At 59.5% G+C, this 22,124-nt stretch overlaps 1 protein-coding gene across 1 annotated transcript in view; it reads right to left on the reverse strand.

Moving 5' to 3' along the window:
- The window catches only part of LOC149343567 (uncharacterized), a 62,948-nt gene that overhangs the window by 13,404 nt on the left and 27,420 nt on the right, over positions 1-22,124 (reverse strand). Inside the window, exons 4-6 of the mRNA XM_089545964.1 lie at positions 13,712-13,745; positions 9,472-9,833; positions 8,864-8,971 (exon numbers count right to left, since the gene is read on the reverse strand). Of these exons, the coding sequence (XP_089402090.1) occupies positions 8,864-8,971; positions 9,472-9,833; positions 13,712-13,745 (504 nt within the window). The remainder of the gene's footprint in view (positions 1-8,863; positions 8,972-9,471; positions 9,834-13,711; positions 13,746-22,124) is intronic.

Genomic DNA, 22,124 nt, shown 5'->3' on the forward strand with positions numbered 1-22,124 from the left:
CCGACGGCCTGGCATTCTTGTTCCTGCGCTGTGATTTCCTTCTCTGATATTCTTGCACCTGCCGGCCGTAGAGTGGCGGCACAAAAGAAAGGAAACTTTTGCAGGATGCTTTTTTTTTGCCCCGCGTTCGTATTGCCGTAGAGCTACGTACATGTAACCCACTGGAACACTGGCTAAGAGCTTAACGCGCACAACACAGTCTTTTCTCACGTGAAGCCCGACCAACGGCAAGTTGACAGAGAGCTCTTTAACGCATAACCGAAAGATAAAAAAAGGGCGCAAAAGCTACAAGCGCTTTCCCCATATTTTCAGGTGTTACGCAATGATCGCAAGGTTCCCGCCTACTACCCCGTGAGATATGAATAAAGGGTTGGAACGGTCGCCGAATTTCGCACATGCGAAGAATGAGCGCAACACCTTTTCCTTCCACAAAGAGAGCACGTGAAAGCACCAGGACAGCAAAGGAAGCGGAGCTGCCCAGTAGCAACTCAGCAGGGTGGGACTGTGCAACCATCGAGAGAAGCCACGCAACCTCCCCCGGCAAAAGCAGCAGCGGCGCGATTTCGGCGCCGGCAGGCGTCGCCGCCAGCAATCAGCCAGTGACCGGGCCGCAATCAGCGGCAGGAGGCGTCCAGCAGCGAGCCGCGGCGGGGAAGGCCGAAAAAAAAAGAGACCCAGCCGGACAGAGCGACGAAGCGTGAGCTCCTCCAAACGACCTCATTTCCCTGGGAGCGGCGCGCGCTTTTGCCGATCAGCAACGCGCAGGGGGGGAGCTCGGCCCGCTTTGATCGCTCCCGGCGAGCAGCAACGGCAGATGAGCACAGGCCGGCCCCGTCTCTCTTTGACTTGGGGGCGGCAAATAAGGGCCCCGATGCCCTCGGCGTCGCCGCCGCTGCGGTCCAGCGCCAGCGGAATGCGGGAAGGCGGCGCCGCCGAACGGTCGTGCGCAGCCGATGCCCGATTACGTGACGGACCACCGAAACGCCGCGGCTACCAGCTACGCCCTCAGCTGAGGAAGCCCGCAGCGCTGAAGTGGCGCAGCAGTAGTTTGAGCAACACCATACACGCGGTAGCAGCGTGGTCAAACGGTGCTGCGAGTTCCCTTATGCACCGAAAAGAGAAAGTCTTGCAAGCATCAAGCTGAGTGCTACGGGGGACTGGAAAAAGCGCTTCCCAACGGGCAGGGCACCGCGCCACGGGAAGGAAAAGAGCGAAGCGCGATGCTTCTAAACGCTAAATGCCGTGAAGGCCTTCGCAGCCGCTGGGACAATAAAGCGGCCCCAGCGCTCACCCGCGAGTAAAAAAGAAAAAAGAATCGTTGCGCCCAGCGATCGCGTGCGGCGGCGCCATAAAATTTTCTCTCGCGCAACGGGCGGCATTCGCGTGCCTCTTCTCGCGCGAATGCGCCGCTCGCCGGCTGCTACGCAAGAGTGCGGGATTCAGCGACTGATGCGGAGACAGCCAACCATCCCTCCTCCCCTTCCTGTCTTTTCACCTTCCGCTCGAAGACGGGCCCCGAGGTTTTTCCTTTCGCGGAAGGCCTCCAAAACGCGCGCGGGACGCAGAAGCCCGCTACTGCCACTGCTGCTGCCACTACGACTACGATGCCGTCGTCGCGCGCGGCGTTTCCGTGTCAAGGCTCGCGTCGTCTCCTTCGCAGCGGCCTCCGTTCGGGAGGGTGGTAAACACACGCGGCAGCACATGCACGCCTCCTGCACAGGCTCGCCGCTGGTCGCCGAGCGACGTCACCGCCGTCGGCCCACGGCGACGTCCGAGGAGACGACGCCCGTACGTGCGGAGGCGGCCCCGAGGACGGAGTCGTCGCCTGATGAGCACGCGCGCGTACCGGTGGGCCCGGCCGCGCGGAGTGCAGTGCCAGCGAGACGCATTCCCGTTTTTTTTATTATTTTTCTTTTTTTTCTACCGACTCGGTCCGTCGCGTTCGCAAGACCGCCATCCGAGCCGGCTGCCGGGAGTCGCCGCCGCCGTCCCAAGAGAAGAAGGTTCTTTCGCAAGGCGTTGCGAGAACGCGTGAGCGGCGGCGGCGGCCGGGGTGGCGTCGACTTTATTTCGGGCGCGTCTCGCTTTTTTTTTCTTCTTGCCGGGCACGTAGGGGGCCGCCGCCACCGCCGAGAGATTGAGGGGTGCCCTCCTCCCGGCCTCGGCTCGAGAGCGGTGAAGCTTCCTGGAAGACGCACGCGCCACCGCGGCAGCTGCAGCATCTACTGCGGGGCCGACGCGACTGGCACTGGCGGCCCCCGCGCGCTCTTCACGGCACCCTGCAGGCGCGCGTCTTTTTTTCCCTGCCTGCCTGGCTGGCTGCCCCCGCACGTTCGAGCATCGATTGCGTTGGCGTGCTAGGCGACGGCTCGGCACGGCAGAGCGGCGCTCTTTCTAAGGTCGCTCGCGTGCGTCGGCTCTCGAGCGGCAAACATTCGGGCCAGCGAGGCTAGCTAGCTGGATAGCTTCGAGACCGCCAGCTCGTTTGTTCGCAGGGATTCCAATGACTCGGTGTGAGCGGAGGTAGGACTGGTTCCTGTCAGGCGAGTGACCTTTACTCAGTCAGTGATGTTCGGCCGGGCTGAGCACGAGTCAGCACTTTCTCGTCACGACTATTTTCACCCTAATTACGGACACCCACTCAGATTATCCCCACCGAGTTCGCCCCGCAAGCGTAGACAACGCTGACAACTGCGCAAAGCGGTCTCATTTCGCAGCGGAGTGCTCTCCGCTTAAAAAGTCCCCGGTAGTCATTTCCATGGGCAAGATATATTACCTGCAACGAAAACGATCTTTTTTTTTATCGTAGGCAGTAGCGGCAAGGGAGGTGGCAGCGCAAAGATTCAACTAACAAAAAAAAGAAAGAAAAGAGAAATGAGGAGCATGAAGCGTGCCGCGCTTCGATCGGCCCCGCAATCACGGACGTCTCAGGCTGGGCGCGAGCGCAGCAAGCTCATATAGACCGAACGCACGCACGCTCGCCGGCGTCGCAGCGAACGATGGAGCTCCCCTCCACCTCGCCCGTTCTTTCGGGGCCGACTGCGAAGAGAGCAGCGGGAGAAAATAGCCTCGGCGCACACTCGCTGGCTGGCTCCCTCGCGGCGCGCACACGCGGTTGAATAAGAAGGCTGCCTGCAGCAGCACGGCGGCGCCGGTGACTGCCTCGCGCCGTCGCTCCGATCGGACGAGGAGGCGGACAGCTGAATAATACAGCGGCCGCCGCGCTCGTCGTCCGCCTTGCCGTACACGGCGAGGAAAAAAGAAGAAAATCACGCCGCCGCCGCCGCGCGCACCTGTCGATTGGACGCACGCCCGCTGGCTGAACGCTGAATATATATGTGAGCGAGTGCTGCGCGGCGCCGCCGAGACAAGAAGACGACGGCTGCGCGTATTTCTTCGTTTTCTTTTCTTTTATCCTGCGTTCCCCGCACCACTGCACGGCCGCCACCTCGCATCGCCGTCTTACGGAGCCGCGGTTTCGGCCTTTGCGGCGGCGGGCGCTCGTTCGTCACGGCTTCTATTAGCATAGCGGGAGCGGCGAGGGAGGCCCGCAAACGCGCCGGACATCACTTCCGACAGGAGGCCGCCGCCGCCGTCGGACCCTTCCTTCGCAGAGGCGGGTTTGATGTCAGGTGCGCAACAGGAAGGAAGGAGAAATCGGCTGCGAGGGATAAAAGTGGGGCTCGCGACAACCCAACGCCCGTCTCGGAAAAGCCCGGAAGAATTCTAGCCATTGCCGCAGTTGTAAACGCGCTCGGCTGACCACCGCCCCCCCCCCCCCCCCCCACACACACACACAGTTTCCCTCCGAGTAACCGCTAATTAAGCCTGCTCACGGGAGGCCGGTCACTATGGTAAAGGAAATCACAGGGACAACTAACTTCGTTATGTGTTCGCAATTCGACAGCATTAGCAGCTGTTGGTACAGCCAGTTCTGATTACACTTGCCATAAGCTAATAAAAATGCTCCGGGGAGTGGTGACGTCACTTCCGTCCAGCCAACAGACAAATTTAATGACCGACGACGTGTCTTGGTCCCGTGTGGGTTCTAATCCTATCGCATTAAATATCCGACAGATTGCCGCGTTTGAACGAAGCACAGTCAAGCCGTGTGCACCGCGACTGTTCTTCCCTCACCCTTCACCCACAATTGAGCCGACCGTAAAAGAACAGCTTCCCCTTTCGCAGCATCCTCTTTTATCCGCGACGCGCAATACCTTGTGAAACCTGAGGGACTCGCGTTAAGCGACGTCGATCACTACCGACAGTGTTCGCTAAGTCCAGGGCGAGTGGAGAGAGAGAGAGGGGTCAGCTGTGTGACGGCGGCAACGTGACTGACAGCCGCCCCGCTCGGCAACCGCACCCTGACCCGCGAGACCACAGATACGAGTGACGCGGCAGAACCACGGGTTTCAGTTCGTATAAGCGCCCGACCTTTAAAGAAAAAGACGCGCAAGGAGAGGCCGGACCCCGCCAGATGGCCTGCGCTGTCGCAGGCCATCTTGGTCGCAGATCCCGCTGCACGCCGCAGCCATTGTGAGCGCTATTATACTGTGCGCGCGTTCCCAGGGGGGTAAGAAAAATAACGAGAAAGAGAACGAAAGAAGGGGGGTTTCCCCTGCGCGGTTTTATAAGGCCACGTCAGTAGGGGAACGGAGTGGATCGCCGCCCGGAGATGGGTCGGTCGTCCGGGACGGGCGAAACCCGAGGCGCCCGCAGGAGGCGGAGGACGCGGTGCTACGTGCCGGGACGCGGCGTCGCCGAGTAGGGGAAGCGTGAGTGAGTCAACGTTGGGCGTGCGCGCGGAGAAAGGACGGTGGGGCCCCAAAGCGGCGGCATCATCTCGCATTCACCCGCCGCTCGTTTGCGCCTTCCGTCCACTTTGCATGGATTACTGCGAAGGGAGAGAAGGCCACGTTCGTACCCGGACGCGGAGCTTTCACCCTAATGGAAACGAGCGGGATATGTTCAAGGGGAAGAAAAAGAAACGCTCAGTGAAGAGAAACGCGATACCCCTCGAACGAAAATACCTCCGTCAGTGGAAAAGGGCTTAAGAGTCAGCGAATGGCAGCGGTCGGTCACTGACGAAGGAAGACGATACGGCAGTCTAGCAAGCACGAAATCGCCCGACTTCAGATGGAGGCGCGTTTGCCTTAACTTGTTTCGCTGCCGCGGTGCACCTGCGAAACATCGCGCCAGAAGGCTGCAGGAGTTCCCAAGCGTTGGCCGCTGAGGAAACCTGCTGCTGGCCGGGTCCCTTATAGTGGCCTAGACGTGAGAAGCGACCGCTACAGAACTACCGCCAATTGGCCCCCTCGCGGGCTACCGCTAAAAGCAGGTCGGTCGACGTCGACATGGTACGCTACTCCAACAACACAGCCGAGGCTCCGACCACAATTTGTTCCCTGGTGCGCGCAGCCGTGTCCGGTTTCAAGGCGACACCGGAGACACCGCTGCGCCATTAGACCCGCGGCTCTGCAACCCAGCCCCCATCCGCGAAGCCCCTCCACCTCCCTGACCACGCAGGTGGACAGGCGGGGATGGTTGCTGGTTCCACAGAGCCGAGGAGGAGGACAAACTTATCTCCTCTACTCTCCCCCTCTGTCCCCCTGAAGAAAGAAGGGCAGGAGCCGGCCGAGCGCGCGAGCAGCACGAGCGCGGTCCACGGACAGCGGCGAGCGAGCACGGGCGGCAGCAATTTCCTCCAATTAGCGACGCAGGCGGGGGACCTCGGGACCGGTTTCAGTTTACGGCGCGCGGCGAGCGAGCACCCCACCCGCCCACCGGTGCGCCTGGCTGCCCGCGCTGACCCGGCTGAGCGCGCGGGGTCGAGAGCTACTTCCATGCGGGCGGAGACGCTCGCAATCACCCTGCGTGCCCGCCACCCACTACCCGTCATTCGTTAGAGGCGCAGAGCTGTGCGTTGTTGCGTGCGGGCCTCCCCGGAGGGGTGAGTCCAGTGGGGGCGGTTTTCTGCGAGGCCACGAAGGTACCCCTAGGCCATCAGCCGAAGCTGTCACGCGGCTGGGATGTCGGAAAGATAAGAACCAAACGACTTCAACGTGACCACCCTTCTCCCCAATTTCCGATGTTTTTTTTTTTTCTTTCGGTCTTCACCTGTGCGTCTCCTGTTTTCTTTCCTTTCACGACCGGAGCGCACATCCGAACAAAAAACGACTTGTACACACAGCACAGCGAGACTGCATGGTTACTTTGAGAACGTGTCAACGAAATGGACTGTTCTCGGTATCGCTCAGAGCAAAAGGAAAAGCCCTAGTGACGGCTGGTTCCTCAAATTAAAGGACTGCAATGCATGTCAGACAGCGTAGCATTTACACTTCCACTGCAGCGACGCCCGAATGGCTCTCCAATTATCTCGCACTGTCCTTGTCGCCTCAAGCTTCTTCTAACGGCACAGCTTTCGGCTGCATTAACGAACGCCGCAATGTCAATCGCACGCGTTGCCGCCAACCACGCGCCCTGTCCACAGTCGACGAGGCCGCGCGCGACACCCGTTCGCCCGGAGCGGGCTCCCGATAAACGACCGCCACCGTATCTGAACGATCGCGACCGCTATTACGGACAGCGGCGCGCGTGCAAGGAGCCGCCGCGACGAATGATCGGCCAGGAGCGGCCACCGGAGAAAATTCCTTCCGGCCCGCCAGCGCTGCGGGCCAAAAAAGCTCGCCGCGCACTGACAGGCCTTTTCTTGCCGGCCAGCGCCGGTCCTTTGTTTTCCCGAGAGGCGCTACTAGAGCGACGGCCTTCGCGTGTTTGATGGAGGCGGCGGCGGGGCTCCCGTGTTTTCTTCGCCAGCGTTCCTAGCGGGCCGCGGCTCCCGATCGAGGCCGCGCCCTTGCCGCTGCCCTAGCGCAATCGAACGAGCCGGCAGCAGGGCGGGACGCGAACAACACGCGCGCGGTACACGTCGGCAGGAGCTCGCGCGATCTAAGAGCGAGAAAATAGCCACCGCTCTAACAAAAGGCCGCGCTTCGCCTGCGGGCTGCGCGGACGCCGTCCGAGCGGCACGGCCCTCCCAGCCCCCCTTCAAGATCAGGCGGCACCGCTCGCGATTCCAGGAACCCGCGGAGGACGGCGGCGGGCAGGGTTCCGCGCCAGAGATCGGGGAAGAGATTCGGACACTCGACGCAAGGTTCGGCGGAACCGGGAAGGTGGAAGGCGAGAGACTACGGCTCCCTTGGTAGCCACCTATTATTAACCACCTCTTTCACACCAATCCCAACGCTTAAGCACGTTCCCATCTCCCTCGCGGGCACTGCCCAAAAGGTGCGGGCGTGCACGGTGTTCATTCCGAATGCCCACATTTAAACAGCCTGCTCGTCAAATGATGCGTAAAATTCGGCGCCGTCTGAATTTGCCGAGGGCGCTTTATTTGCATTTCTATCTCCTCAGATGCAAACTCCTCTGCAGCGAACCTGTCCATTCCCGCGTCGCGGGCGGACATAAACAGCGAGACGAACGAGAGCGACGCAGAAAGCTTAGCGAGGCGCCACCGGATCGCGGCCCCGCTCGCCGCTAAGCCCCGGCGCACGTGGCCACCACCGGCGGAGGGGAAGCGATAATCCAGGGCATCGCGGGGCGGCGCCGACTGCGTCACGCCAGCGACCGCCGCGCGTGGGAGGCGACGACACGGAAGTCTCGCTGCTGCGACGCACCAGGCCGCCTCCGCGCGACGACGCAGCCGGGAGCGGTCGGGGCGAAGATGAGCCGCGAGGGTGTCGGGTCGGTCCGCGCGAAAAACGAGGCCGAAGCCGCAGCTGGCAGGAGGCGCACTTCGATCTCCGGCCCCCGCGGGGAGAGGCGTCCGGGTGTGCGCGGTTATTTTCGGCTAGCGCCGACCGTGCGTCAAAGCGTGACCCGAGGAGAGGACGGAGGTGCGACTTGAGGCGGCGATGCGGTCCTGGCCGCTCGCTCGTTTTTCTCCCAGCGCGGCTCGCTCAGATAGGTTGCGAGCACCGCATGAACTTTTACCACGCGTTTGGTGCCAATACGCGCACAGGCATTATGTGCGCAGGTGCGCGCATGTGTCGTCCTCGGGCAGGTTCTCTGACTGAACGTGTGTGTCATCCGTATGGCTCGATTTTTTTTTTCGTACTGAACTTCCTATTCACATTTGCCAGCGACTTTAGGCGTTGCTGCAGCGCCAACTTGTGTCCATAAGTCGCCCTTCGACTGCAGACCAGGAAGTGCCGTGACTGAGACAGTGCCAGGCACTAGGTTACTCCGTGCTAGAGAGAACACTGCGGCAAGGCTCCTTAATAAATTTACTGCTGCAGTTTCCCGTTCCACTCCACCCATTAGCGCGTTTACGTTTCTCTGCTCAACAGTTTGTCGAATAATCGGGTTCTCGTACAAAGGGACGGAAGCTCTCTAAAGCGGCGACACCTGCGGGGCAACGGTTTGTTTCCCCGCGAAGGAGACTTCTCCTACCAGCGCCCGGGTGCTGCGGCGAAGCGAGCAGTGCCGAGCACTTTTTGGAGCAAGATAAGACTGAGAGGTTTGGTTTGGTTTACGGGAATTTAACGCCCAAAGCGATTCAGGCTATGAGGGACGCCACAGTGATGGGCTCCGGAAATTTCGACCACCTCGGGCTCTTTAACGTACATTGATATCGCACAGTGCAGGGGTCTCTAGAATTTCGCCTACATCGAAATTCGACCACCACGGCCGAACCCGGGTTTTTCGGCTCAGCAGCCGAGTGCCATAACCACTGAGCCACCGCGGCGGCTAAAAGTGACAGGAACTGAAAGGCAGCCCTTTCATGTACTTGTTTACAAGAGGAAAATAAACATTTGCTTTCATCTGATTCGATTTGAACAGCACATCTGCAGTGGTCGCTCACCACATGTCCCAGGCGAGCGGCGCGGTGGAGGACAGTCTCGCCCGTAGCCTTGTTCAGTGGGATCTTGCTCAAGTCTGGCGGTGCGTTGTAGTTGAGCTCACCAAAGGGCTGCGACGAAAGGAAAGAGAAAAGACAATTGAAGAGACAGCGCTACTGGAACCTCGTGCGCGAGATACCGCAATGCAGGCCATCTAACAACGGCCGAGTACTAACGAAAGCTTCATCACAAAGAAGGGTCAGGGTTCAGGCTAGTGGGTAGTGAACATGTCTTGCGTCCCTTGAATACTGTGCGCTATGGATCCTCATGTTCATCACAAAGCTACCGCTAAACCTGAGCATGTTACTTTTAGCACGCAACGAGAGGCTAATTTCGTTTTGCTGTTACGGACCGCCTAAGCTTCCTAACCCTGTGCGAAACTAAAAAGTACCCGGAGCAATGACCCACCAGCACAGGATCCTTCCGGACCAAGCGCGTAAAACGACAGCCATGACTAACGCGTGTAACACATTATCGCTTTCTAGAAAGAGTAGTACGCGTTGTCTAGGTTAGGTCCCAACATGAAGCATTCCCGACCGGCGCAGCGACGGCGGCGTTGAGGCACACGCACCTTGCGGTCGTTCCTTCCGGCCAGCTTGGCCGCGGCGGAGGGCGTGGTCCTCTTCCGACGGCGGATCATGTCCAGTCCCGAGCGCAGCTTGCGCCTTCGCACCGCGTGGTACTGCATTCTGCGCTGGCGAAGCTCCGGCCGCAGCGACGAGAGACCGTCGGCCGAGCGGCTGAGCGGACGCCTCCGGGATGGGTCTGCGTTGCCGCGCTCGGGGCTGCGGGAAGCGCGGCGCGCAGGTGCGGGGAGGACGTCCTCGTTCTCTTCCGGCGCCGCCGACGGCGGGGTGGGGGGCGTGGCAGGCGACGGAGACTGTTCCTCCGAGTCGAGCTTGCGCTTCTTGGGATGAATCGAGTACCGGACGCCTGCGCAACGAAAGAAGACAGGCGCAAAAGCGGGGAGGATTCAGGCTAGGTGCTCAAGGAAGACATAAAGAAAGTGAACTGTCTGGCAGAATTGGCTCCTTGACTATTACAATGCACGGAAGAGATAATCGAGGGTTCGCATCGGGCGAACAGAGCGGGTGCCACGGTAAGGAAAACGTATAGCCAGGTAGGCAGGGTAACGCGCAAAGATTTCAGATACTCGTACTTGCTGGGTAGTGTTGCCGCGGCTGGTTCAGGACACTACATCGAGGGACGAGCTTCTACGTTTTGTGGAAACAGTGCAGATGGAATTTCAGATAAATGTCGCTGGCGTCGGATGCGCTACAACATCGGCAGTAGGCGTACCCTTTTATTATTTTTTGCGGACTCTACCTTCGCGTTTGCAGAAACACACAAAAAAAACAGCTTAACGAAAAAGCAAGATAGCTTTTGGCACTCTAAGCCTGCTTGCATGCTACTCTACAGGAGACGCAAACAATGAGTCGTCTCTTACACACTGCAGCGCAGGGCTACGCAAGCGCCACTTGCTTGTCTTATTAGCGAGCCGCCCGACCAACGAAGCACTTAGGGGACGCGCATATGCTGTACCATGCAGTTGCTAAGTACGCTCGCACGCAGCAAACGATGACAAACAGAATGGGGCGCAAAAAAAACACAAAAATAATAGATGCGGCCCGCTTTTCCAGGCATGGGAAAGCGTCAGCCCACGCAAGTTAAGTCGTCATCGTCGTCGTAACGGCGCTCTACAGCAGCAACTGCGTCCGCGCCCCGAGTTTAATGGCGCTATACTCGGGCCGCTCGGTGATCTCGACGACGACGACGCGCGGCTGACGCGCTATTACAGCGACGACCCAGGGAGAAAGCGCACGGGTACAGCCGGCGGACCGTATTCAAGCGGGCTGTTCTCTCGAACCCCCACCATAAACGACAAGGCCCTGCGGTTAGCTGCGCAGATAACAACGGCGGGTAAAAATTATTTTCTTTTTCTATCCACTTTCACGTTCCTTTTCACTACAGTTATCTTATCCCTCGCACTTTTTTTTTTTGCCTTTGTAATGGCCGGTCAGCCCCTCCAGGCGGCCGCTGGCTAAAATGTCCCGTAAATCCTGCCAACGCTGCTCAAAAGAGCGCCGCGCGAGCGAGCCTTCCACGGTTCACGGAAAAAGGCATTACGGCACGAACGCCACCTCGACAAAAAGCTGCCTCGCTCGCCCTTCCCCTTCTTCGAAACCACGTCCCCCTCCTTCTCCCGAACACTCGCCGGTGAGCCCTGTCGCCGTGCTCTCCGCGGCACGACGCGTCGTCGTCGTCTCCGCCTCTGCGTGCCCGCCAAGCCAGAGCCAACGAAGCGTCGCATCCGCCGCCGCAGCCCAGCCGCGCTCTTTGAAGCCGCGCCGAGAGCGCGCGATCGTTTCCTGGCTCCGTGCCGCGCCGAGGGGAGACGCGACCACGCGCGAACGCATTTCAAGCGAGGGAGCAAAAGAAATAAAAAAGAACGAAACGGCTCGGCTCGTTTCTTCGGTCCCCCGGGGCGCTGCTGCCGCCGCCGCCAACGGCGCCCGGAACGGCACGGAGTCTCCAGCGTGTATACGATGCGAAGGAGCGAGCGGGCTCCGAGCGCCAACGCTCACGGAGACTTTTAGAAAGCCTGTGCGCGTAGACTCGCCCATGGTCTCATCAGCGCGCGATGGAGCAAGAGGGGCCCCATGCGGACAGCTCCGTTCCGCCTTACAAAACCGGCAACTGTGTAGACGCCTTCGGCAGAATGCAGCCCAAGGCTCAGCGAGGCCCTTTGCAGTGGAATCGGCAAGCAAGCGCTACTGCTCACCGGGGGAAAAAGGAAAGCAGACCCTCTCACCACTTCATTCTCTTCCTAAGTGAAGAGGATCACAGAACTTACAATACAATATTTAAAATCATCAAGATGGGTGCACCGGCAAAAGCCAGTGGAGGCTTCTCGTAGTCCGTAGCCCCGTCCAAACAGGACAAGGGAGAATGTTATGAGGCTTTAGCGAATGGATTTCGAACGCGGGCCAACAGAGCTGCACACAAGAGCCTACGCCCTGATAAAGCCAAGTGCAGAGAGAAAATGCGCCGAGCACAACTGGGGTCCAGTCTACACGGAGGGGACTTCCCACAAGCCGCAAAACAACTTCGATGTCCAGCCGCAGCGCTCCTAGACCGGTTGACGACTGTCAGCGGAGATATAAGACTGTCGTAAACAGGCGGGCGGCCCGAAGAGAGTGCGCTTACAAAGATGCCACAGCGCTTCCCTCCGCATACTGCGCGGCGACGGCTTCTGCTTGCCCGCCTGGAGCTTCAGCAGCGACCTCGAAAGTTTTCTAGCGTCGCGGCGGCAGATCCTGGTCGCGGCTGCCGCGCTCCTGCTCCTGCCTCCACTCGATATCAGTTCATGCAGCTGCGAGGCACCTCAGGGCAGGCGGGTGGGGGGCAGGCACCACAGAGCAGCGCGGGCCTTCAATTCCCCTAATGCCCATCCCGAGCGGGAAAAACGAAAAGCAAAGCGGTCCGGCGGCCGTAAAAACGCGCCGCCACGGCCTTCGCCGAGGCACGCCGCCTCCCCCCTCGAGAGGGCCCAGGCGACGCCAAAGCAAGCCCCGCGGTACTCCGCGCCTAACCCCGCTCCGCAGCAGCAGCGGCCGCCGCATTTAATGAGGCCCCGCGCGCGGCCTTCTCCGGAGAGACGGGGAGGGCGAGATACGAGGGAGTCCTCCCAACGCGATCCGCCTCGCTCGGGCCGCGCTCGCTCCCGCCGGGGCACGGCACGCAGCCGCCGGTCCCCTAATTATATTTCGTCGCGGGGCCGCCGGGGCCGTTCATCACCCGCGGGACGCGGCGGCGGCGGAAGGCAGCGCGGTGACTCAGGCCACGGCGGCCGCCGCCGAGCGGGGAACCGGCGGGGGATGGGAGCCAAATGAGAGGCGCGCGCCCGCGCGCGAGCGAGCGCTCGCTGCTGCGAACGCGCGGCAGCGGGGGCCTGGGAATACCAGCGACGACGACGACGGCGGCGACGCTCGCCGCCGGCATCCTTAATTGGTGGTGCCCCGGCTACCCCCCACCCTCTCCGTCTTCGTTCTCGGGCGGCCGCAGCGAAGGACGGGACAGGCGCACGGCCGGCACGGATCCGGCGGGCCCGCTCGGAGCCGCTAGTTGCGTCGCTTTTATTTTTCTTCCCACGGCGCCGTCCGAGGTTCGGCATATATGCTTGCTTTCTTGCCTCAGCGGAGCGCCGTGACGCGATAAACATCACGCGCGCTACGGGCGCCTCCACAGCCTTACGAACGCTCTCGTCCGCGGGTGGAGGACGAATCCTTAGTACCGCCTCGCAGGCTGTCACCAAAAGGTACAACGGACGCATTAGCTTGGAAAACAATGGGAACATCACGACCCACACAAAAACAGCGTTGCTTTAGCAGACTGGCGATGCAAAGAGCTCTGAAATATAAAATTCGAATAGACATAGCAGCGACCTACGTCGGATGTCCTCCGCTGTTCGCGGTATGCTACACTGAAACTTCGAAGCCTGCTGTACAATGGCGGCGGCCCAGGAAAAGAAGTACACTTCCGTCAGGCCCTCTCCCAGCATTACGTGACCCTTCAAAACACCTAGGAGGCCAGCGTCTTCAATCCCCGTACAATAGAAGCAAAAGCGCAGCGCCTCGACACCAACGGGTCAGGAGTCCGGCCTTCCCCAATTCCTCCGACTTTGTCTGGCTAACCCGCTCTGTTACGCTGGAATTGGTCCGCAGTGCGGTCCCCCGGCCAAGGGGTCCGGAGCAAAAACGCCAAGCGCAGAGGCAGTGAGCCCCAAAGGAGAGAAGAATCGAGACACTCACCGCCGTTTTCCTTCTGGATCCGCACCGTCGTAGCCTGCAGCACAGGGGAGAAAAAAGAAAAAGAGCACAATAAGTTCATGCTTGATTGACGGGGTGGGCACGAATGACACCAGAGTCTGGGGACACCGCGACTTAAAATGTATCGGTAAAAAGATGGCCGTAAAAAAAGACGCTGTGCACAGTACCAACAAAAAGGGGCAAACTGTCATCCAGCGCAGGGGGTGCGCAAGATAGAGGGCGCCAGGGACAACTTATTCTCTCTTTTTTTTCCATATTAACGTATTCGTGTTAGAGTGCGCATGCAAGACGGCAAACTGACCCAGCCCGCATTCCGGTCCACTGCGTTAGGCTTACAAGTGAGGCCCGCGTCGACTTCGTTCATTTATCGCTCGCGAGCACGGAGGTAGTCGGGCTTTCGCCCTCATTCCACGGTACAAAGGGTCGTCTGTCGTGAGCGCTACAGCAAGAAGGGCTTCTCGAGTTCCACTTACGGCATCCCTGTACGCGACACTGGCGATACGGAGACATCAAAAGAGAAACAGTTCTAGAGAGAAAAACCAGGACCGAAAAACATTCTCGTCACCGCCACGCTTCCCAAAACACCCGGCGTACCTCGACCACGGAACTTGCCCCGATGGTCGGCGCGACACCCGAGTCCCACAGCGGAGGCCATAAATTGTCCCGGGCAACAGCGTGCTGTTGCACTCCAGCTATAAAGGGGACTACTAGGAACCAGCACTTTCTTTCTCTCTGACCACGCAAGCTAGGCCGAGCGGACGGTGTAGCGTTGCAGGCAAGGTCTACTCCTCTCATCCCGTGCCGTCACCGAACCCTTCGCCCTGCGCGACTAATCCCACCGGTTACAGGAGAGAGGGGCAGAGTCCACGGCGCGAGACGCGGACGCTCGCTAACCCCGCGGCGTGCGGGCGCCGGATGCCGCCGGTGCTGCTGCGAAGCTCATTAGTCGTCGCACGCCGCGCTTAATTAACGCGAGGCTGCCGCTATCCGCCACGCGCGGCCTGCAGACACGCGGAGGGGGGTGTAGGTGCAATGAGCTGCCGTTGAGGGGCGTCAAGCGAAGCGCTCTTTGCATACAGTGCTCCCTCGCCGCGCGCCTGGTGTGTGGCGCGCCGCGATTTCGCGCAGCTGGCTCGACGGCAGCAACGCAGCTCGGGTTTAAAAAAGGCGCTGCCGGCTTCTTTCGTACGCCGCGTTTTCCCCCGTCTTTAATTTAGGGGCTCCCGAGAGAGCTGAGGGGGGTCCGAAAACAGCGCCGCGAAAACAACAGGGATCGTGCAGAATGCGTTCGCCATCCAAGAAGTGCCAGAAATGCTATGCCTACGACACTTGCGTGGTAGTCTTAACGCAGTGGTTTACTGTCCAGTTCAATTTGCGCAACCGTGGTGCTGCTTCCACGAGCGCCACAAAAAAGGGTCTACGAATGGACGGCACCTCCGTGAGCAACACGGTCGCTAGACACCATCGACCATATCACTCTTTCTCGCACGGACATCGTTCTCTACACAAAATTATCAGCCGTTGACAGTTTGCTCGTCGCCTTCCAGAACGAATGCGTATGCGTGGAATAGTTGGGGCGCTAAGCGGTGAAGGACATTTAAAGGCTGTAGTGTATACATGGTCTCCACATTTAAACCCTCTGAAGCAGGATTAATCGCACACACTACCCGGCGTCTGCATCTATAACACGGTACACACGATTATGCATGTTATGTCTGACTGATTCTCACAACGCAGAAAAAAAAACACCACGCGCAAATACAAACGACGCGAAAGTCAGCTTAGCCGCTTCTGTTTTCCGGCACCTGCCGTCTTGACCATAGCGGCGCAAAAGTGCCGCCGCGCAATCGCTGGGAGCGATTCGCGGAAAGAGACGACGAAGGCATGCGCGCGAAATCCAGAAATAATCACAATAATAACTAAAATTGCGAGCCGGCACGGAGAGGACGGACGAGCTGCGGTGCGGCCGGACAGGAAAGGGAAACTGTAGGGGCCGCAGGCAACGGCGGCGGCCGTCCCAAAAAGCTGCGGGCGGTCGCGGCCGGCCAAATTGCGTGTTGCGCTCCCGCCGCTAGCGGCCGCGGCGGCCGGGCGTGAAACGGACCATCCATCACGCGCGCGTATCTTGTCCCGTCGCCGACGATGCGCCCCCCTTCTTTCTCCTCCTCTCTCCCGCCGCCGAAGCGGGAGCTCCCCCTTCGCTTGCCCCTTGCACAGCGCGTGTGCAAGTGCGAGCCCGCACCGACAAACCAGCGGGACGCCGCACGTGCCTCACGCAATCTTTCGTCCCTCTCCCTCTCAAGCTCCCCCTTGTAACGAAACCGCGCCGCGCACCGGACACGGCCGCGGTCGCAGGCCTTCATTCTTTGTATTTCTGTTCCGTTAAAAAGCCAGCTGCGGTACCGTCGCTGTTTCCGCGAGCGCGCAGGGCCGAACTGAGAAGGGGAGCCCCGGCGCGCACGAAAAAAATGTAATGAACGGCTTCTCTCGAGAGCCCGCTCACTCCAAGACGCCGAATTCCAGCTAAAGTGCTCGTTTACGAACATCCTCATCTGCTCTGCTGATGATAAACGGCTGAGGGGCGCAGGTTAACTTCGGGATGCCACGGTGGAGATAACTAGACCTGACAGAATTCATCCGAGCAAAGAATGGGAGCACTACAACTTTCACGAGCTTGTTATCAAACTTGTACGGGACTGACAGGCCTTGGGAGTTGAACTACAGGTGCGGCATCATTTAACAATTTATGAGGCCCAATCTGAAGATCAGACGGTCACGTCGGAGAAATAAGATGCCCTTTGTTTCCAACTAAACGTTCCAGGACAGTGTTTGACTTCAATGGATCTGGGTATCAGAAACTTGGAAACGCAGACGGGGGGGGGACTGTAGTTAAGACTTCGGAAGGACGATCCTTTCCTTTGTTCGCGCATACGAAGTGAAGCGCGAATCCCAAATTCCCTCCAAGCGTGTCCATAAAGCAATGCTGACCGTTGTAACCCGGATGGCAGTGCGCAGCAACTGCCCCTACAACTCGCGCGATCGCTGCTCGCGGACCAGCCTACGAACTGCGCGCCGCGCATATCGCGCCCGGCAGAGCGTGATGCAAAGTCGGCGGCGGCGCTCGGCCGAGCGCGGCCGAGCGCAGCGGAGCGCGGCCGCCGCGGCCTCGGCAGACACGACGGGGCGCGGGGACCTGGCAGCGGGAAGGCGGCAGCGGCGTCGTAGTAGGCGCACTCAATCCACGGCGGCGGCGTGGAGGGCGGCCGATAAATCAGGATCGGCCGCCGCGTTTCCCGGAACACCGGGCAAAACGCGCCGACGCGCCGGGAGAGCCGCGATGCGGGCGTGGGCCGTCCCGCGGCGAGCGAAGGAAAGGGACAAGAAAAATAAAGAATCCAAGCACGTGCTCGCAGCGTCCGGAGGTCGCGTCGCCGTCCTGCCGCCAGATGCGGGCACTGCGGTTGTTTGCGCTCTGCCGAGAGTAGTACAGTACATCCTGCCTGTCAGCGAGGCAGATCGTGCGGACTTCGCCGCTTCTTTGTCTCCGCATAACCTTTTAGGTTTAACAGACGCGCCGCGCACGAAGGGTGGACCTGGCAGGCATAGAACGAAAAATGTTCAGATTTGATTAGCTTACTGATTTGTCTGCGCGCAGCTCACGGCACGTGGAACTACAACGCCCACTCAAGAATCCCGCGAGTAGTGGCTGCCTGTATTGGCTGCCGAACGCGCCGTGCAATGTGATACCCACTTCTCGGATCAGCGTGATACGCGCAATAACTTAGGAGGAATTACGTCATTGAGGTCCCGGTTCATGATAAAAAAATAACCAAGGGAAATGGAAAAGAAGACAAGGAACAACTAGCGCTACAACAGGCTCCCAGTGGCTACCGAGCTGCACTGGCCGCTCCCGCGCAGCAGCACCACCCGTCAAGCGCGCCGGCGGCCATAAAAAAAAAAAAAAAAAAACTCGGCCGACAAGCAACCACGCCCCCCGCTTTTCGACGCCGCCGCTCGGCCGGCAGGAACGCGCGCGGCACGAACGCCCTCCCACTCCTTCCCGGCGCTCCGCTCGAAGAGAACCCGCAGCAAGCGAGCGCGCGCGCGAACTCGAACTTTCTTATTTTTCTTTCGGTTTCGATTGCGGTCGCTCTTCCCTTTCCCCGTGCTCTCCCGCTGTTCTCGCCTCCTCCTCCGCCGGCGTCGCTTCTTTCCGCGATCTTCACTTCCGCAGCACCGGCGGCTCCTGTTCCGGCGCGTTTCCTGTTCGCCCTTTATTCTCCACCTCCTCTCCACCTCTCTCTCGCTCCTTCGCTAGTTTTGTTTCTCGCTGCTCCGCAGCGGCGAGATTGAAGGCGCAGAGCGCGGCGCTGCTGGTAGGCCGATCGGACAGCGCGCGGATCTGACGCCACGGCTTGTTCGGCCCGCTTTTGCCAAACTTCGGTCACCGTCAAATGCTGGAAGCTGATGCCCTTCCGAGGTTTCGTCACATCAACTTGAATGAATTAACAACCCAATGAAATGATTGCGCGATGTTGCCCTGTTTGCTGCTCAACTTCAGTACATTCGACAATACATGGTGTGCGTGCTTTCTCTAGTCTTTTCCCTCGCGCAGGAGCCAAAATGAGAGCTTACATCTCCACAAAACTAGCAATACCAGAAATTTCCAAAGGCAGCAGCTACATCCCTTTTACACATAAGCTCCTCAGGTCTGCGACACTTCCTGTTCTCAAGTACGTGTTTATAATAACCTCGCGCTTAAATTATGCAACTAGAGCCAAATAACAGTGTGCCGCCTGTGCTTAGAAGCCCCAAATGCTGTCATCCGATATGCACCCGCCGCGGCAATGATCAGTGTTGTTTCGGCCGGCCTCCGGGCCGGTTCCGTTGTGAACCGGTGCTGGCCCCCCAAATCACGTTGATCTTTCAAAGCCCAGAGAATAAGGTAAAGCGCACGAACTGACAAACCATCCGCCACACGCAGCGCCGACCGCTGGTCCATCTCGGCGGAGAGAACCTACCCCCCGCAGAACCGTGCGCGAGTGGCAGGAGCCCCGCCCGCAACCCGGATCCCCGCAATATTTTCCCGTCGAAAGCAGCCAACAGAAAAACGGGGGTGGAGAGGAGGGGGTGATGCTCTGCTGCCGCTGCGCGCGCGGCCCCGATAGCGACGCCGTCGGAAGCGCGGCCGGCATGACCGATTGTGCGGGATCAATGCGCTCTCGCGACGACGCCCCCGACCGTCCCCGATGTAACCAGCCTGCCGGCGAGCGCAGGCCCCAAATCCCCGAGGTCCCAGATCCCGGGCTACACGAACAGCTCCAGGATGCTGCGCAGCTTCTTCTTCGTTCGCTACTGTCCTCTCTTCGTATCCCGCCCTTGTCGCCCGCCTTTATTTATGCTTCGCCGCGCGCGCCTTGCCTCGCATCGAACCGTCGCGACGACTGGTTTGGCAAGCCTCCCGCGGGGCAACACGACGAACGAGGGAAGCGTCGTGTTTCTTCGAGCTCGGTTTCTTTCGCCGTCCAATCAGGCAACGGGGAGAGAGAGAAACTAGACAGTGCGGTCGAAGAGGTTTTCTGGCGCTGTTGCTTGACGAACCGCGGTTCGCGACCGGGAGCGGTAATCCACATTTTGCGATTTTGACACAAGAAGCAAGCGAACTAACTTTGCATCCGCGGCCGGTATTACACTTTCACCGTGTAAAAGAACGGAAACAGCATTTGCTCCACCGAGTGATTGAAATTTTCCCGCTCCATCCAGTGCGAATGGAGAAGTACGCAATGGAAATAACTAAAGATTCCAAGCTCAAGGCTCATAGCAACAAAGCGTCTAACGGCTCTCGGTGAAGCAGCCCAAACTTGCCTCAGTGAGAGCGCCCGTGACGTGTGTTGCCTACTGGACATTCTGGATGCGCTGCCGTTGGAGAATTGGCCCACGTAGGAGCTCCAGCAGCAGTTGCTGTCCCCTTATGCCCGCCCTTGTGCACACTGATGACAGAGTCTGGACTTTAAAGCACAGTGCCCAAGGAAGAACACATTTCTGCCCACAACTCTAGAGCGGGGGCCCGCTCACGGCACGTAATCACGCTCGCCTAAGAAAGCCCCCTTTCTTTCTCCGAACGAAACCTCCACAACGAAAGTTCGCGCAAGTGAGACGGGGTGAGCGACCCCGGAAAGGAAGGTCAAAGAAAAAGCAGTTGCACTCTCTCCAGCAGAAAACCAAGAACCGACAAAAAAAATACGCACCCCCCTTCTCCCCCCCCCCCCCCCCAAAAAAAAAAAAGAAAAGCACAGCGGGACCTAGGGGCATTCTCGGTCCTCCCCACGGGGCGAGCGGTGCCGTCTCCGAAGGAGCAGCGCCTAGTCGCCATCCTGCACCCGCGCCCCAGGTTCGGCACAACACGCAAGCACGCCTCGCTAAACGCAGCTCGGCCCACCTACCTCTGTGCGAGGTTCTGCCGCAGCCACCTGCCGCCCGAAAAGAACGAGGGAAGGAGACAACAACGGGGCGGGAAAGACCGATGAGAAAAAGAAAAAGGTAGCGGCGCGCAGAAGAGAGGAGCCGCGCGGTGAATGCGCGGACGCACGCAAGCTGGACACGGTCAGGCAGGCAAGCACAAGGGCCCTGGTGGCAGCCCGACTGGTCTCTGCCGACCCCCGCCCTCCTGCGGCGGCGGCGGCTGGGAATGCCGACACTACACGCGCGACCCCCCATGCATGCGTGTGTGTTTTGTCCCTCTCCAGACCCGCACCCCGCGCTGTATGATAAAGGACAGCGCCGGGCGCGTGAGAAAACGCTGACGCGGAAGCTACAGAACGCCTCGCAGGGTTCCGAAGCGCGGCTCTTTATCAGAGACGCGGATATCGTGTTCTCTCTCTACGCAGCGCCATTGCATAGACCTCTGCTAAGTTCATATAACCTCTGCTTCTTTAAATATTAATGACGATGCCCATACTTCAGCGACGCCAATAATCCTTCTAATCAGGCCGTCTCCGAATTCTGTCTCCTCTTGCCAAAATTCGCAGATAAGGACCGATCCTTAAATTGTCTCGTTCCTGAAATAGTGGCACGGACTAAAGAGAGTTAAAAAGAAAGTTGGGGGAGCATAAGCCTGCACCTCAAATCAATCAAAAATGAGTAAGCACGTCCTGAAAAAGGCCAAAAGCGTAAATTTCGGGGGGAAAAAAGCAATTAGAATTTGGCTTGTATACGAGTGCAAAATTCAGAATCCTTGGGACCTTACGTTCGCAGTTCGACAAGAACGCTTGTCAGCACGTAACATACGCGAGTTTCCCTAGCGCGGCTTCGACAAATGCTGGCACGTCACCACGCATTTCGAATAACATCCGGTTCGCCGCGACGCAGCTAGCCCTCGAAAATCTCTCCTTGTGGCATTGTGGCTTCTTTAGGCATTCTTAAAGCTGACTCCGAGAGTAATTGCACACGGAGAATGCGGAAGCGCGAGAAAAAGAAGGGGAGGGAAAAACGCGAAATTGCCAAACGTCGCCGGGACCCGCGCGTGCGAGCAGCACACCACCGGCCAGGCGCGTCAGCGTACACCACGAAAAAGAACAAAAAGGAGCGCGCCCGTATCCCGGTCGGACGGTCAGGCGGCAGCGCCTCACGGAACGTCGTCGCCAACGCGGCGGCGGCAGCGAATCCGCTTCCGGGTGCCCCCGCCACGTCCTGTCCCTTTATCACACCCCGGGGCGGCCAGCGAGCCGAGCCTAATCAGACGCCGCGGCGCAGGCAGCTGCCGCGCTTTCGACCGCCGGGCCCGTTCCGCCCGAGCGCGCGCGTGCGTCCCTAACACAAGAGGAGAGAGAGGGAAGCCTAGAAAGAAGAAAGAGCGCGCGGAGCAGTGACAAAAAAAAAGACAAAGAAGGAGAACGGTCGCGGTGCCTAACCACTTGTACGCGGCAGCGCAAAGCGCGCGCGGCGACGCGTCACAGCCGCCGCCAACTACCGCCAACTGCGCGGGCATATCCTCTCTCGCAAATCCCCTTCCTCCTCCCGCACTACGTGCGCTGTCGCCGACGCGGAGTGATGCAGACAGAAGCTCGGCGAAAAGAAAAATAAAAGGACAGCGGGCATAAGAGAACAAGGGCGCGGAATAAACGGGCCGACGAGGGGGGAGCGAAGCGAGCGAGTCTGGGGACACGTCCCGAACGACGACTACGAAACAAAGGCGGCGCGCGAGAGCGCCGTAAAAATCGGAGCGCGCCGCCAGCGCGTCGCCGGCTACGCTCTCCTTTCGCGAGAGATGGGAACGGAGCGCTCGCGCGCTTGTAGAGGCGCAAGGCAGGCGCGCGGGAGCGGAGCTCGTTTTTGCTCGCGACGGGGCGAAAGAAAACAGGCAAACGACAAGGGAAGTAAATGAGCGAGGCCGCCG

The sequence above is a fragment of the Amblyomma mixtum genome, chromosome 5, assembly GCF_055824585.1.
Source record: "Amblyomma mixtum isolate Tamu chromosome 5, ASM5582458v1, whole genome shotgun sequence".
Classification (NCBI taxonomy): domain Eukaryota; kingdom Metazoa; phylum Arthropoda; class Arachnida; order Ixodida; family Ixodidae; genus Amblyomma; species Amblyomma mixtum.